Below are 14,167 nucleotides of genomic sequence, written 5' to 3'. Positions count from 1 at the left end.
AAGATCAAGTAAGAATAACAGGGTCATACTCCCCCTGTCCTTCTCCTGATAAAGGTCATCCATCAGGGCGACCAAAGCTGATTCATTCCCATAACCAGGTTTGAACCCAGATTTGAATGGGTCAAGATAATCTGTTTCATCCAAGAGTACTTGTGTTTGCTGCACCATATCCATCTCGATCACTGTCCCTTAAAAGGGAGTATTTGCGACCAGACAGTAGTTGTCACAAACCAATGGGTCCAGGGTGGCCTTTTTCAGGAGCAGTCAGATCACCGCCTCTTTCAGGGTGGTTGGGACCACTCCCTCCTGCGAAGACATGTTGACCACATCCTGGATCCACTAAGTCATATGCCCTCAGCAAGCTTTAATAAGCCAAGAAGGGCAACGGTTGAGAGGACACGTTGCTGGCTGCATTGTTACAAGCACCTTGCCTACATCATCAGGATGTGTCAGCTGACACTGATCCCAAGAAGTAATGTATGTATATATAGCCTACCCTACCTTAAAGGGCTGTTGTCAAGAAAAAGGGCTCAGAGAGAAAATGTACACCTTAAGCTCCTGGGTGGAAAAGCAAGATACAAATATATAATATCATTCACAGACCATGTAAAGAAAGCTACAACAGCAACCCCTTGCTTTAATGGCAAAGTTTCACAGTCCTGATATTTACAGCAATATACCAAACACAAACAAAATAAATGGCCAGCTCTGATAAATAACAACAAGTAAAAAATGTGTAGTTTCACAACTCTGGTGTCTGGACTACCAACTCTCAGTCCAGCCTCTCACAGGGCTGTTGTGAAGATAAAATGGGGGAGGGTAAGACAAAAGTCCATAGCCTTGAGTTCCTGGGAGGAAAATCAAGATACGAATATACAAATAATAAATATGTGTAGTTTCACAGCTCTCAGCAAAATCCACTGTATTGTAAAAGGAAATTGTATTGTCTCTTAATATGTGGAATATCAATCTATCCCTTTAATGCCCCATTTGTAGCCCCTTTGGGGAGGTCTGGAAGTGCACAAAAGTAGAGCTGTGTATTAGTTAGCTTCAGACTATGAGCTATGAACTCTCTCACAGAAAGTCACACATCCTTTCCCTATTAGGTCACTTGCCACAAGACTGGAGTATGACTCATTCAATAAGTATGTTTCTCCTTTGAAGTTAACAGGGTAAACAGCACATGGTCATGGCTTAGGTAGTAAACAATTGGACAGTATCTGTGTTGTGCTAATGCCATCTATGGGCCATTATTAGAGGTGACTTAAACAGTCACCTCTCTGACTATAAAGACAGAGCACACAAAGGGACAAAGACAGAGACAGAAGACATCAACCATCACACATCAATAGTACAGGCTCTGTGGAGGCAAAAAAGGGATACTGAACTGGCTCACATGAGCCCCCCTTCTCTGGCAGGGAAAGGGGCCTTCCCCCCCCCCGCAATAGCTGGGGTTGGTAAAGTATTATCTGCTATGAAGGGTCTTAATGTAATGCTAAATATAAGCTGATATCTGAATAAAAGCCACATTAATTAGCACAGCTGGTGTCAAATCTTATTGCTTATCTAACTTCATTATCTCCCCACCCAGCAAATGCAAGGGGGTGACAGAACACCCCCATACACACATTTTGTCAACCCTGATACACAGAAAAGTAAAAGTAAATTCTTACAGACTGTGTTAAAGTACAGTCTATAAGAATTTCAACATGCTGTAGCTGTAAGGTGTTCGATTGTTTTTTTGCTGGTTCGTTTTATATTTTTGTTTATGGTTAATGTATATTAATAGATAACAGCCCAGTGATGTCAAGCAGACCAGTAGTGGCTGTGTGGAAGACATGGAAAATGGGGTGGGGTTTTTTTTACAATATCATCATTTTTTCTCAGTATGAAGGAAACCTCATTTATTTCAAGACAGTTAATTCTGAGTAAAACACACCAAAGCCAGTCAATCATGCTTTATTCTGCAAAGGAAGCACACCTGGAGAGTAAATGAAATAATGCAAATGCAGAGGAAAATGCTTAAACAAACATACCCCGATATCCTCCTCTGCCTGGCATCAGGCTACCAGCAACAAGGAGCTTCTCCTGATCTTTCTGCTGCTGTGGGAGGCCGCTTTTCTGATTCCAGCATTCCCTCCTCTGACTGGCTAACAACAGTGATTAAGTATCCTCAGCAATGTTGCTGCCATCTCAGTACCGAAGGCTATGTGTTTTGCTTTCTAAGTTTCTTTAGAAATGTCCGACTACCTTACTTTTTTTAAAAAAAAGAAAGCCAAGAGTCTGGGGGCCCTGCTGGCTTAGGACCGGGTGCATGTATAACCCCTGAAACTCCCTGTTGGCAGCCCTAAGCATGGTAAATGGTTTGTAGGAGACAGTGGGATGGAAGAAGCTGTCCTCCATCCTATCCTATGAAGAGCTGAGGATCTTAAGTCTAATAGTGGTTCTAAGCCCTATCCTCTGGCATAACAGGAGGCTATGAATCTCTGAGAGTTGTGTGTATCACATCACAGAAGGTAACATTGTTTCTTTTACTTTAAACTGATACTGTAAGCAGTCATTTTTATCTTGATTAAAAATATAGTAGGGATCAGTTAGTGTAGCTGGGGGGAGGGATTTGGGGATCATAGAATAGTAGAATTGGAAGGGGCCTATAAGGCCATCAAGTCCAACCCCCTGCTCAATGCAGGAATCCAAATCAAAGCATTTATGACAGATGGCTGTCCAGCCGCCTCTTGAATGCTTCCAGTGTCAGACAGCCCACTACCTCTCTAGGTAATTGATTCCATTGTCATATGGCTCTAAAAGTTTAGAAGTTTTTCCTGATGTTCAATCGAAATCTGGTTTCCTACAACTTGAGCCCATTATTCCGTGGTCTGCACTCTGGGACGATCGAGAAGAGATCCCGGCCCTCCTCTGTGTGACAACCTTTCATGTACTCGAAGAGTGCTATCATATCTCCCCTCAGTCTTCTCCAAGCTAAACATGCCCAGTTCTTTCAGTCTCTCCTCATAGGGCTTTGTTGCCAGTCCCCTGATCATCCTAGTTGCCCTCCTCTGAACCTGTTCCAGTTTGTCTGCATCCTTTTGATTTCAGACAATTCCAGAGGTAAGCAGCTTAAAGTCCAAGTGACTTATCTAGCCTGCAACAGATTTTCTCATTGGTTCTGCAGATCTTCCTAATGCTGTATTGTGTCTTACTAAACTCATTGAAGAGGAAGCACTTTCTGGTGGCAAAGTCCTGGCATACTGGATGAAGGCTAGGGTTGACTATCTTAGGCCTATTACATCCCAATTCAACAGGCATCTTAGATGTGTATGGAAGAGTGGTTCCACATGCAGTGATCTACATGGGCTCCCACTTCCTATAAAGGCAGGCAGAAAAGGATGATCCAGAAATCTGACCTTCACATACTTCACTTGGATGCTACAATATTTTGGTATGCAGAGTGATAAGCTAAAAGATACCATGGCTATATCACAATGTGGATGGGTCAATCAGCATAGCTCACTGCAACTGAAGATGTGCCTTCCCAGCTGACTTGTGATGCAGGGTAAGAATGCATATCCTGGTCCATTATCTGGACCTACTAGGCATGGTTATTTCCTTAGCATTACAACAATCTCTGCATCAGAGCCATCATTAACCATACAATTGCCTTGTATAAAGTGCATTTTGAGAGCTAGAATATTTAGTTTGTGTTATGTTGTGGTTCAAGATCCTCCGTGGCACAGAGTGGTAAGCGGCGGTAACACAGCCGAAGCTCTGCTCACGGCCAGAGTTCGATTCCAATGGAAGAAGTCGAATCTCGGGTAAAAGGGGTTGAGGTCCACTCAGCCTTCCATCCATCCGTGGTCGGTAAAACGAGTACCCGGCATATGCTGGAGGGTAAAGAAGGGCCAGGGAAGGAACTGGCAATCCCACCCCATATATACGGTCTGCCTAGTAAACGTCACAAGACGTCACCCTAAGAGTCGGAAACGACTCACACTACAAGTGCGGGGACACCTTTACCTTTACCTTTTATGTTGTGGTTCATTACGTTTAATTTTAACTGATGTTTATGAGACATTAGAGATTATTTTAGTTTTGCTTTGTATCCTGAATAGTTAGAGTACAGCAATCTGTAACTTATATATACACATACTTCAGACGAAGACTGGTATTGTGTATGATTATAAATATAGTTGTAGCTCTAATCTATATAGAGTGACACAGACAGAGAGGCAGACAGATAATAGATACATGAGTATGCCTAGGGTTTTTCTTCTTGACTGCTTTCCATCAGTTACCTCCTAATTGATTCAGATGTAAAACTTTCTACCTACAAACCTAAATAAAGTACATATGAACACCCTGAAATGTGATCATGCTCTCCTGACTGTTTAAATAGACCCACAGATGTCAACATCAGTGTTGTCAAGCTGCCCTCCCAAGGCCTTTTTTCACTCATGCGGAAGACTTATTGTGGCTGGAACTCCACATTAAACCAGGCTAGCAGAAACTAAGGGAAGCTACATGAAATCAACTACATGTTGTTCTCTGTTAGCCCAGCAGAGGCATTAATGGGGCAGCTTGAGAAAAATTCCATTTGATGGGATAAAACATGCACTTGCTTAATTTGGGGGACAAATGCAATCTGACAATGGATGCATTTTGCAGATCTTTTCTTAGCTATTTTAGTTAATTATTGTAGTCCATCTGAAGAATTAATTCACATATGAACGTAGGTGAAATGGTAAGCACATTAAAAAGTATATGCAGGGTTCCCAAGCAATCTTGCATTCAGGCACTGACCAGACACAGACCTGTTTAGCTTTGGCAAGGTTGCTTTCAGGCCATGGCTTGGATTTAACACAGAGCCATCCTGCTCTCTGAACAGCACCATCCAGGAAGTAAGCATCTAGAGATATTATGGGCTACAACTCATATCAGCCCCAGCTAGCATGGCAAATGGTCAGGAATCATGGGAGATGTATTCCAAAACATCTGGAGGGCACTATGGTAGCTACCCACCTAGGGGAGCCTCTCCCATCCTTTGGGTCCCCTGATGTTGTTGGACTACAACTCCCATCAGCCCCAGTCCCAGCCCCAGGAATGATGGGAATTGTAGTCCAGCAACATCTGGAGACCCAAAGGTTGGGAAAGGCTGATCTAGAGCATACCTGCACACAAATTGGGACCCATAAGCCATCACGATAGCTTGCCAGGCGTTTAAAGAGTTTTCCAGTATATGTACTCCCAGGCAACAAAAACAGGAGGCCTGGGTGGATTGCCATATCTGGTTGGTATACTAGGTTTGGCTTTGCAGGTCACAAACTGTGCAAACATGCTGAATGGTATATATTTTATTTTAGGTATTAAGATACAGTTATATGCTGCCTGTTATGTGAACATTCAGTGTAGAGTAGTATCATAAAATACAATGTGAAAGCACAGAAATACAATTAAAATCAAGTCCAATCAAGCTATCAGTAAAAAAATACTGAAACTTGAAATTCTACAGCAGCTAGCATCAACAGCCAACAAAGGCCATGGGGAACAAGAAAGGTTTTAGCATGCACTGAAATTGTATCAAAGGTAATGTATGCCTTATTTCTGAAAGGCAGCCAGTCCACAGTGTGAGCTATGATGACAGATAGATAGGTATCAGCTGAGGCAGATGAGGTGGGGCACTGCCACTGTGCCGTCCTCCAGCCTGTGGTGGCACTGCCACTTGCTGGGTCAGGGCAGTTAAGCAGCATGGGAGGCACAGGCCAGTGGCAACAGCAGGGACAGATGCATACACATTTGCACCCTCCTCTGCCAACCCAGTGCTTCCCTGTTTATCTGGCCTCAACATTCCACAATGGACAGCTAGATAGCTACATTTGTACACTACTACACATATGTTTGGTGTAACAAGTGTACCTTCACCCTCTGGGTAGCATAAAGAACCCCATTGCAGAGCTAGATGGGGAAGCAGTGGCAATCACCCTCTCCCCAGCTCCAACGATGGTTGTACGAAAGGCTCCCAAATGAGTTTGGGCACTGTGTTCCAAGGCACCCATGCAGGGCTAAACCAGCAAAAACACAACAAAACAAAAACCTTTTGCTGGAAAGAGAGGTGGGGGAGGGCTTTTCTTTGGCTGGTATGTGACCAGGGCACTGCACAAAGCCAAACCAGAAAACTCCCCTTCTCTGTTTTCTGCAGGTGGGGCCATCCAAGTTTCTGCTTGGCCGAGGTGCCCAATGCTGGGATCAGAGATAAGATGCTGCCTGCTGCCTTTTAAAGAGCAAGCAGAGGCTTATCTCTGTAGTGCTTAGCACTAAGATAAGAGCTAAGAGATCACTTATTTCCAATCTTGACACTTAGTCATAAATCAAGTTGTATTGACTAAGTCCTTCAGATCATATCAAATACAATAAAACAAACACATATTTAAAAACAGACAGTGAATACACATTTTGAAATGCATAACTAAAATCTAAAATTAAATAGTAAAATATTGTGTACCCATTTTAATAAAATGACGTTTTCTGAACCCATTAAGACCCCACATGGCTCAAATGTTGTTACAAGACTCATTAACCAGACATTGTTTTCTTACACTGGACGCTTTAACCACAAAGAGGGCCAGCCTCTAAGTAACAAACTGATTAGATCCTTCTCAGTTTGTCCTCAACTTCCCATTCTTAGCACTCAGTGCTTAGACTGGGGATCGAATCTTCAGGCTTGACATTGTATGATGTCAGGTGACTGACAGGTGGATGTGGTTTGCCCAAAATGGCCACATGGGGCAAATTCAGAGGCAAACCTAAGTAGGCAAAATAAAATAAAACTCTATACAGAGAGAAGCAAGCTTAAGTATGCCCATGGGCCACCACTGCTCTAGAATAATTCAGCACCTACACTAGAAGGGAGTCTGATGTGTCTGCTATGCTGAAAGCTAGCATAGTGGCATACGTGTTCCTATTTCCTAAGGAATGGGTAGCTGTGAGCCAGAAAAACCTCCATTCAAATCTCACATTACTATGAATTCACCGGGTGGGCTTATGCAAGCCATTTTTTCTCAGCCTCAGTTATTCCTCTGTAAAATGGGGATAATAATACTAACCTATCTTTATAGAGTTTTATTATTTTATTTATTTATTTTTATTTAATTTATTTATTAAATGGATATACTGCCCTTCCTCCCAGAAGGAGTTACTGCAAGGATTATTGAAACCATCATGTGAGACACTGTGGATGCTCCGAGGTACTATATAAAAATGCTCAGTTACTACTACAAATAACTTGAAAACTTAATAGATAGACCATTTGTCTTAATAGATAGACCATAATTTGTTACAAATTAGTATTTAGCTTCTAAAAGCCTTACGTCACATCCACACCACACATGTAAAGGACTCTTATATTTCTTTATTTCTTTATTGTACTTATATACCACCCCATAGCCGAAGCTCTCTGGGCGGTTTACAGTAACTAAAAACATTAAAACAAATATACGTATTTAAAACACATCTTTTAAAAACAATTTAAAACACAATTTAAAAATTTTAAACAATTTGAAACACATGCTAAAATGCCTGGGAGAAGAGGAAAGTCTTGACCTGGTGCTGAAAAGATAACAGTGTTATACCCTTTAACAGTCATGCTTTCCCCAAAGAATCCTGCGAACTTTAATTAGAGTTGCTGGGAATTGTAGCTCTGTAAAGGGTCCTCTAACAACTCTCAACACCCTTAACAAACTATAGTTCCCAGGATTCTTTGGGGGAATCCATGGCTCTTAAAGTGGTATAATATTTCCACCTGCCTTGCCCCACCCCTCTGCCTGGGCCTTATCAGGAAGAGCTGCAGACTGAGACATGCTGCTGCAGGGATGGGACTGTGCTGGGACCATCAAGGGGCATGCTTTTCCACCTGCTTTGACCCCCACCCCTGCTCTTAGTGACGTTTTTCTGGGGACTGCCCTTTACCAGGAAGATGAATGCTTTTGGTTTGCTGCTCCTGTTTTTTTAGAGATGTTAGGACTTTATTAGTTTGATTTTTTTTTTTGTAAATTGTATTGTTTTTATTTGTATTTTGTATTTGTATTTTTATCTGTTTGTAAGCCACCTTGGGGGCCTATTTGGCCGAAAGGCGGCCTAGAAATAAAACGTAACATAAAAAAAAATAACATAACTTTAACTGTATAGTGTGGATGTGACCCTACACAGTCTCTTGAGACAATGAATGCATTGGACTGCCATGTATACATACTGATAAAGAAAAATCTACATGTTCCTAAAGATCATCAAAGGAGGGAGTTGAAAACCCTCCCACTGAAGCAGCCTATGTACACAGATCTGTACACAAATTAGAGCGTAGAGATTATCTATCTAGATGGCCTAAACCAGGAATTGCTACACGTCAGGCTTGTTGGATCTACTTTGTTTTTTCTAGAATCGCAAGATCTATCAGCCTGTGCCAGGTGCAAAAGAAACAAAATGAAAATTAAAAAGCAGGGGTGCCTCTGAGCACATTCTGAGCCTAGGGATTTGTTCCCAGTACCAGAACTGAAGTGAGTGCACAGGCCTTTCATACAAAAATCCACATCTGGTTAGCTTGCTTCACTTCTGCAGCCTAACTTAGGTGGGGGGATGTCATTTTGTTGTTGCTATTGTTCTACCATTGGGTATCAGAAATCCCAGCACATTTACTGCAAATCACCCACAGACCTACTAGTAAATCCCAATCTACCTTCTGCCCACGACTGACCTAAACAGACTGAACTCTACACTCATAGGCTGCAATACCAACCAAATGCTCCAACATGCAGCTACTGGAGGGATGAGACAGGTAACCCTAATCTGACCCTTTCCCAAGTCTCAAGCATCTGCACATGGTAAAGTGGACAAAGGTATTTCATAACACATGTGGCATATGTGAGATGACAGAACCAGTTTAAATAAACTGGGAAGAATAAGAAGCAGTAGTTGCTCAAGAATGAGACAACATAACAAAATAAGGTTGTTCTAATTTACTTACAGCCAGATACGTCGCTGCATATACACTCAGAGCTGCCTCTTTGGATGGAAATGTTTTTCTGGCTTTTATGATAACCTCTGGGTTTCCAGAGCAAGCCTCTGCACCACTGATGAACTGTGTAAATTGCTGGCATCCAAGAGCAGTGTAGTTGGGTTTGCAAAGTGCAAGAAAATGTGGTGCAAGATTCCCAGTCACTACTTGTCCAGCATTTACAAAGATATCTGTTGCAAAAAGTCCAAATGCATAAATGCCTAGAGAAAAAAAAACAAAAGGAAAAGGAATAATTAATAATTCTGCAGTTTTGACCAAACATCATTTATAAGAGCGATGACAATTCCTCCACAAAAATACCGCCCAGCATATGTTGGCCAACCACACAATGCTAATACTAATACATAATCCTGGAATTGGAAGCACTGTATACTGGGGATGTGCTAGAATTCCACCCAATTCAGATTTGGTACCAAATTTTCCATCAATTTGCTTATCCTCTATCATTGTGTCGGATTTTTATGAAGTGATCTTCCACGGCTAGTTTGGAAAACAGATGTTTTTAAAAAGAAATCCGCCTCTAAAATATTGCCATTAAGGAAGATCATTTTATCAATATTTCCTTTAATTTATTGTTATTTCCCCTGAAAATATTGATATTAATACCAATTTTTTTTTGCAAGGGGAAAAAACGGATCAGTAAAATCAGCTAGTGGACAAAGAATGAACTAAAATCAATACTGGCCTGTTACGTTGATGGAATGCTAACTTGGTAATTAGGACATTGCTATAAGATATCAAAAAGCTCTGTCTCAACAGACTTTATGAAGAGGGCAGCTCAGTTGCCATTGCAGATGAACTCCAAGCACATTCATTCCAGACTGGCAGCTCAAATGTTCAAGGCTAGTCATTAATTTAAGTAAATCTCTGTAAAAGTGAACCCCAAGACTAGACACTGTTGTTTTGTGTGGAAAAGTTCATCGCAGGCAACAAGCTATGTAGTTCCTCAAGTCTATTCAAGCCAGTATATTTTGGGAACTGTTAATATATTCTAACATCTTCCAACTTCCTTCTCCCCCTCCCAACCATGTACGTTAGCTGAAGTGCTGACTACGTCATATTACTAGACACAAGCTCTCTGGATTTATCTTCCACTGAAATTGGAAATTCATATTCATTGCATATTCAACAAAAATATCAACAAACTGAGGATTATTTATTTTGAAGCTTTTATTATCAAAGCTGCATGTATTAGGCCTCGGGTGTTTATTGTTTGTCAAGTATTCATTACATTACTGAAAAGAAAAAGCAGATGTGCTATCATGTGACAATTTTTTTCACAGGGCTTCATCAAGTTCCTTAGAATTCTTTCTGGGAATACCAAGCTAGTGCTTAAGCTGAAAATCATTGCCTCTTTTTTCAAATCTTTTGAAAAGGTTTTCAAGAAAAAACAACTGTTCTCTCTGTTATGGAAATATGTATATATGCAGAGATCATCAGCAGTCTGAGCTGCGTGTGTGCCAGTATGTGTATTTACCTAAGTAGCAGGCTTTTACCTTGCATTTAGATCACTGAGACTCAAGACTTAGCAAAATAAGAAAAGCTACTTTATTTATAAAAATACATAGTAGATAGGAAAGGCATACCTAGTTCTAACTAACTAAATTGGAGGTGCAATACCCAGACGTGGATATTGCCCTCATGGCTCAGGAGAAAGAGCAACCTCTCTCCTCGGACAGTCGAAGAAGAGGACAAAGGAAGGAGGGGCAGGTCAGCTTCCCTGAGCATATCAGTTTACAATGGAAGGAAGTTAGGCAGAGAAGAGCACAGGTAAAGGTAGGCAAGCCTAGCCATCTGGAGGACCCTAACTCTATCTTCCTTCTGGAATACAAACAAAAGAACCCAAACAGGAGTTGCTCTTGCCCCACTTCCAACGCTCTCATAGGTCTCAAAACTATACTATAGTGGTATACATTTTCACTCATGCCAACATTTCGTATTTGGGATTTATAGGACTAGGGTGTACAACACCCAAAATAGTACCACAGATCAGCCTTCTCCAACCTGGTGCCCTCCAGATGTTTTGGACTACAACTCCCATGTGCCCCTGCTAGCATGACCATGCCAGATGGGCTTGAAGGCTGTATCATTTTACATCTAGGATGAAGACTGGCATTGGCATCTCAAAGAAATGGACAAATCTGCAAGGAAGAGTGTAAATTTGCACTTGCTGCTCATAAATAATATTTAAGAGTTAAAGAGTTGCATAGTTTGGTATTGATTTAGCAATGGAATTTCTTCCTGAAGGACATGATCCTCAAAGGAAGCAGTGCGGACCCTCTGGCCTAATTAGGCTCACCAGGCCTCCCCATTTGGCCCACAAGGCTGTTTTGGGCAAAGCAAGCCCACCTACCTTATACCTGATGCCAGGTGTGGGGCAGGTTAAGATGTGGCTGGGCCTAAACGGGGTTTGCAAGCACTGCTGGTCAGTTGATTGGCGGCACCTGCAAAGTTCTGTGCATGGTGCTTTGCAAGTGCTGACAATCTGCTGACTATTGGGACTCACAAAGTGCTCAACACAGCGTTTTACAAGTGCTGTGTCAGGATCCACAGTTCCAAACTGTGCGGGCAAAAATATCCAGTGATTGGCAGGTGGCCAGTTGTGAAGATCTGAAAATAATACAAAATATTCTTACCAAGGAATCTGACGGTCCTGCGCACCAGTGGGTTTATATAGCAACAGTCTCCAGTTAATATTGTTTTTTCTTGGTTTTCAAAATCCCGTGTGGCCATCTGTAAGCAAAACACTGCAGTTTCTCCGACAATGATCTTGAAGAGTAAAAAAACGAAGAAAAGGATTTCAATAAATACCTTGAAAAGAGTCTACCAGTAGTCCCTAAAGAAGCCAGTGTCTAACCCAGTGAGGCGCTGAGTGCACTGATGTTGAGAAAAGGCTGTAAGTTGCCATCTGTCCCCTTACTACACTAGAGCAGGGGTAGCCAAGCTGGTGCCATCCAGATGTTTGACTCCCATCAGCCTTAGCCAGCATGGAACATATGAAGCTGCCTTACACCATCTCAGGCCATTTGTCTATCTAGTTCTGTACTGTCTACACTGACTGGTAGCCGCTTTCCAGAGTTTCAGACAGTGAATCTACCCTAGCCCTACCTAGAGACTTCACCTGGGACCCTCTGCATGGAAAGGAGATGCTGTACCTCTAAAGGGCAATGGCCAGGTGTGATGGCAATAGCAGTCCAACATGAAGAGCACTACACTGGATCTCTTTTAGTTTTTACCAGAATACCAAGATCTACCAACCAGAACCAGGTGCAAAAGAAACACAGAATTAAAAAGCAGGATGCCTCTAAGGCTAGCACATTCTGACCCTAGTTAGTACTACATCTGAACTGACTGCACAATTCTTTCACACAAAAATCCACACCCAGTTAGCCTTCTTCGCTCCTGTAGCTTCGGGGGCGGGGGAGAGTCATTTTGTTATTGTTGTTGCTGTTCAACAACTGGATATCAGAAACTCTTGCAGATTATCTGAAAATCACCAAGGAATCTACCAGTAGATCCCCAACTAACTTCTACTCAATCCTGCACTAGACATAAGCTGCAGCTACCGTTACGAATATTATACAGCCAACATGGATTTTTCGCATTCTGCAATGCTAAACTGAAAATACCTCCATGGCATTCTGATGCTTCCCATAAGCTTATTTCAAAACAAAACCTTACAAAACTTATAGTCCTGAACTCGGAAACGCTTGCTTAACAACGCTCTGAATTTTCATGAAGATACACAAAACAGTCAGACAGGATCAAGAGTTCAAAAGTGTAAAAAGGGGGGGGAACCCAGACCCCATTTGGACTTTTTTCTGTCAGTGGTCTCATAATTTGTTGAAATTAATTAAAAATCAGCCATGTTCACAGAGTACCTGTAATTCTATTGCTGACCTTGCCCCATACTCTGACCTTCATCTTCTGCTGTTTAAAAGTCAAAAAAATGCCTAGCTGATTTTTAATTAATTTAAGAAAGTTAGCATTGAAGTCATTGATAAGCCTGGGCATGCGCAGTAAGAACCAACTGTCACTGTTCTAAAAGCCAGACTCACAGCTGCTTGGCTTGGCTTGGCTAATCAGGGGGCCACCCAAAGAACCCTGGGAAGTGTTATTTGTGATGGGTGTTGAGAGGAGACTACTATTCCCCTAACAGAGCTCCAGGCAAGAGTGATTTAACAATCAGCCGCTCTGACTGAAGCTCTGTAAGGGGAACACAGCATCTCTTAGCAACTCTCAGCACCCTTCACTAACTACACTTCAGGATTCTTTCGGGGAAGCCATGACTGTCTAAAGTGCTACACAGAAAATGAATTGGACTGTGAAAGACCAACCCAAACTGTGTTTGCATTTTGACAAATTTGTAGGGCAGTACAATATCTCAGAGAGGAGGTCAGGTCTCCTGCTCCCCTGGTGCACTCACTATAGCTGCCCAATTTCCCTGCTTTTTAAAGTTTGATAGAAATATCTGTGGGCTATAGGTACATTCTTAAACCGCAAGGTTTTTTGCCTGTTAGTGAACTGATTTTTTTATTAATTAGAACTAATTACTTCAGGCTATTTCTCAAGGGTAGCTTGCAGTTACCAGGAAGTAAAGGCAACCGTTATCTTTTTGGTGCAGCTAGCAAAGATATAAAAGTAAAGGCAACACTGTTATCTTTTCGGCGCCAGGTCAAGATTTTCCTCTTCTCCCAGGCATTTTAGCATGTGTTTTTAAATTGTTTTTATATTGTTTTGAATTTTAAAATTGTGTTTTAAATTGTTTTTAAAATATGTTTATAAATTGTGTATTTGTTTTTAATGTTTTTGATTGCTGTAAACCGCCCAGAGAGCTTCGGCTATGGGGCGGTATACAAGTGCAATAAATAAATAAATAAATAAATATAACATGTGAACTAATTTCATGATGGAGGCCTTACTAAACTATTCAATCAACAGGGAAAATATCCATCAATCAGCTTTGTGAGGTCTTCCTAACAGTTATGTAAATAACTGGCGCTGTAGGCAACTTTGATTTGTCAAATCTAATAGTTTCATTTATCCTGCTCAAATAAAATTGCATGTTGATTGTTCTAACATGAAATAAATTATTTGCTGATATAT

The 14,167-nt window shown here is 41.5% G+C and overlaps 1 protein-coding gene across 6 annotated transcripts in view; it reads right to left on the bottom strand.

The window, feature by feature from the left end:
• The window catches only part of PLPPR5 (phospholipid phosphatase related 5), a 115,206-nt gene that overhangs the window by 51,398 nt on the left and 49,641 nt on the right, over positions 1 to 14,167 (bottom strand). For all 6 annotated transcript variants that reach the window (XM_061633700.1, XM_061633698.1, XM_061633701.1 and 3 more), the window contains 2 exons: positions 11,698 to 11,830; positions 9,011 to 9,261 (listed from right to left, as the gene is read on the bottom strand). In XM_061633700.1, the coding sequence (XP_061489684.1) occupies positions 9,011 to 9,261; positions 11,698 to 11,830 (384 nt within the window). The remainder of the gene's footprint in view (positions 1 to 9,010; positions 9,262 to 11,697; positions 11,831 to 14,167) is intronic.

Source organism: Rhineura floridana, chromosome 6 (assembly GCF_030035675.1).
Source record: "Rhineura floridana isolate rRhiFlo1 chromosome 6, rRhiFlo1.hap2, whole genome shotgun sequence".
NCBI lineage: Eukaryota > Metazoa > Chordata > Lepidosauria > Squamata > Rhineuridae > Rhineura > Rhineura floridana.
The sequence above is the reverse complement of the archived record's forward strand: the minus strand, read 5'-3'. Positions and strand labels throughout refer to the sequence as shown.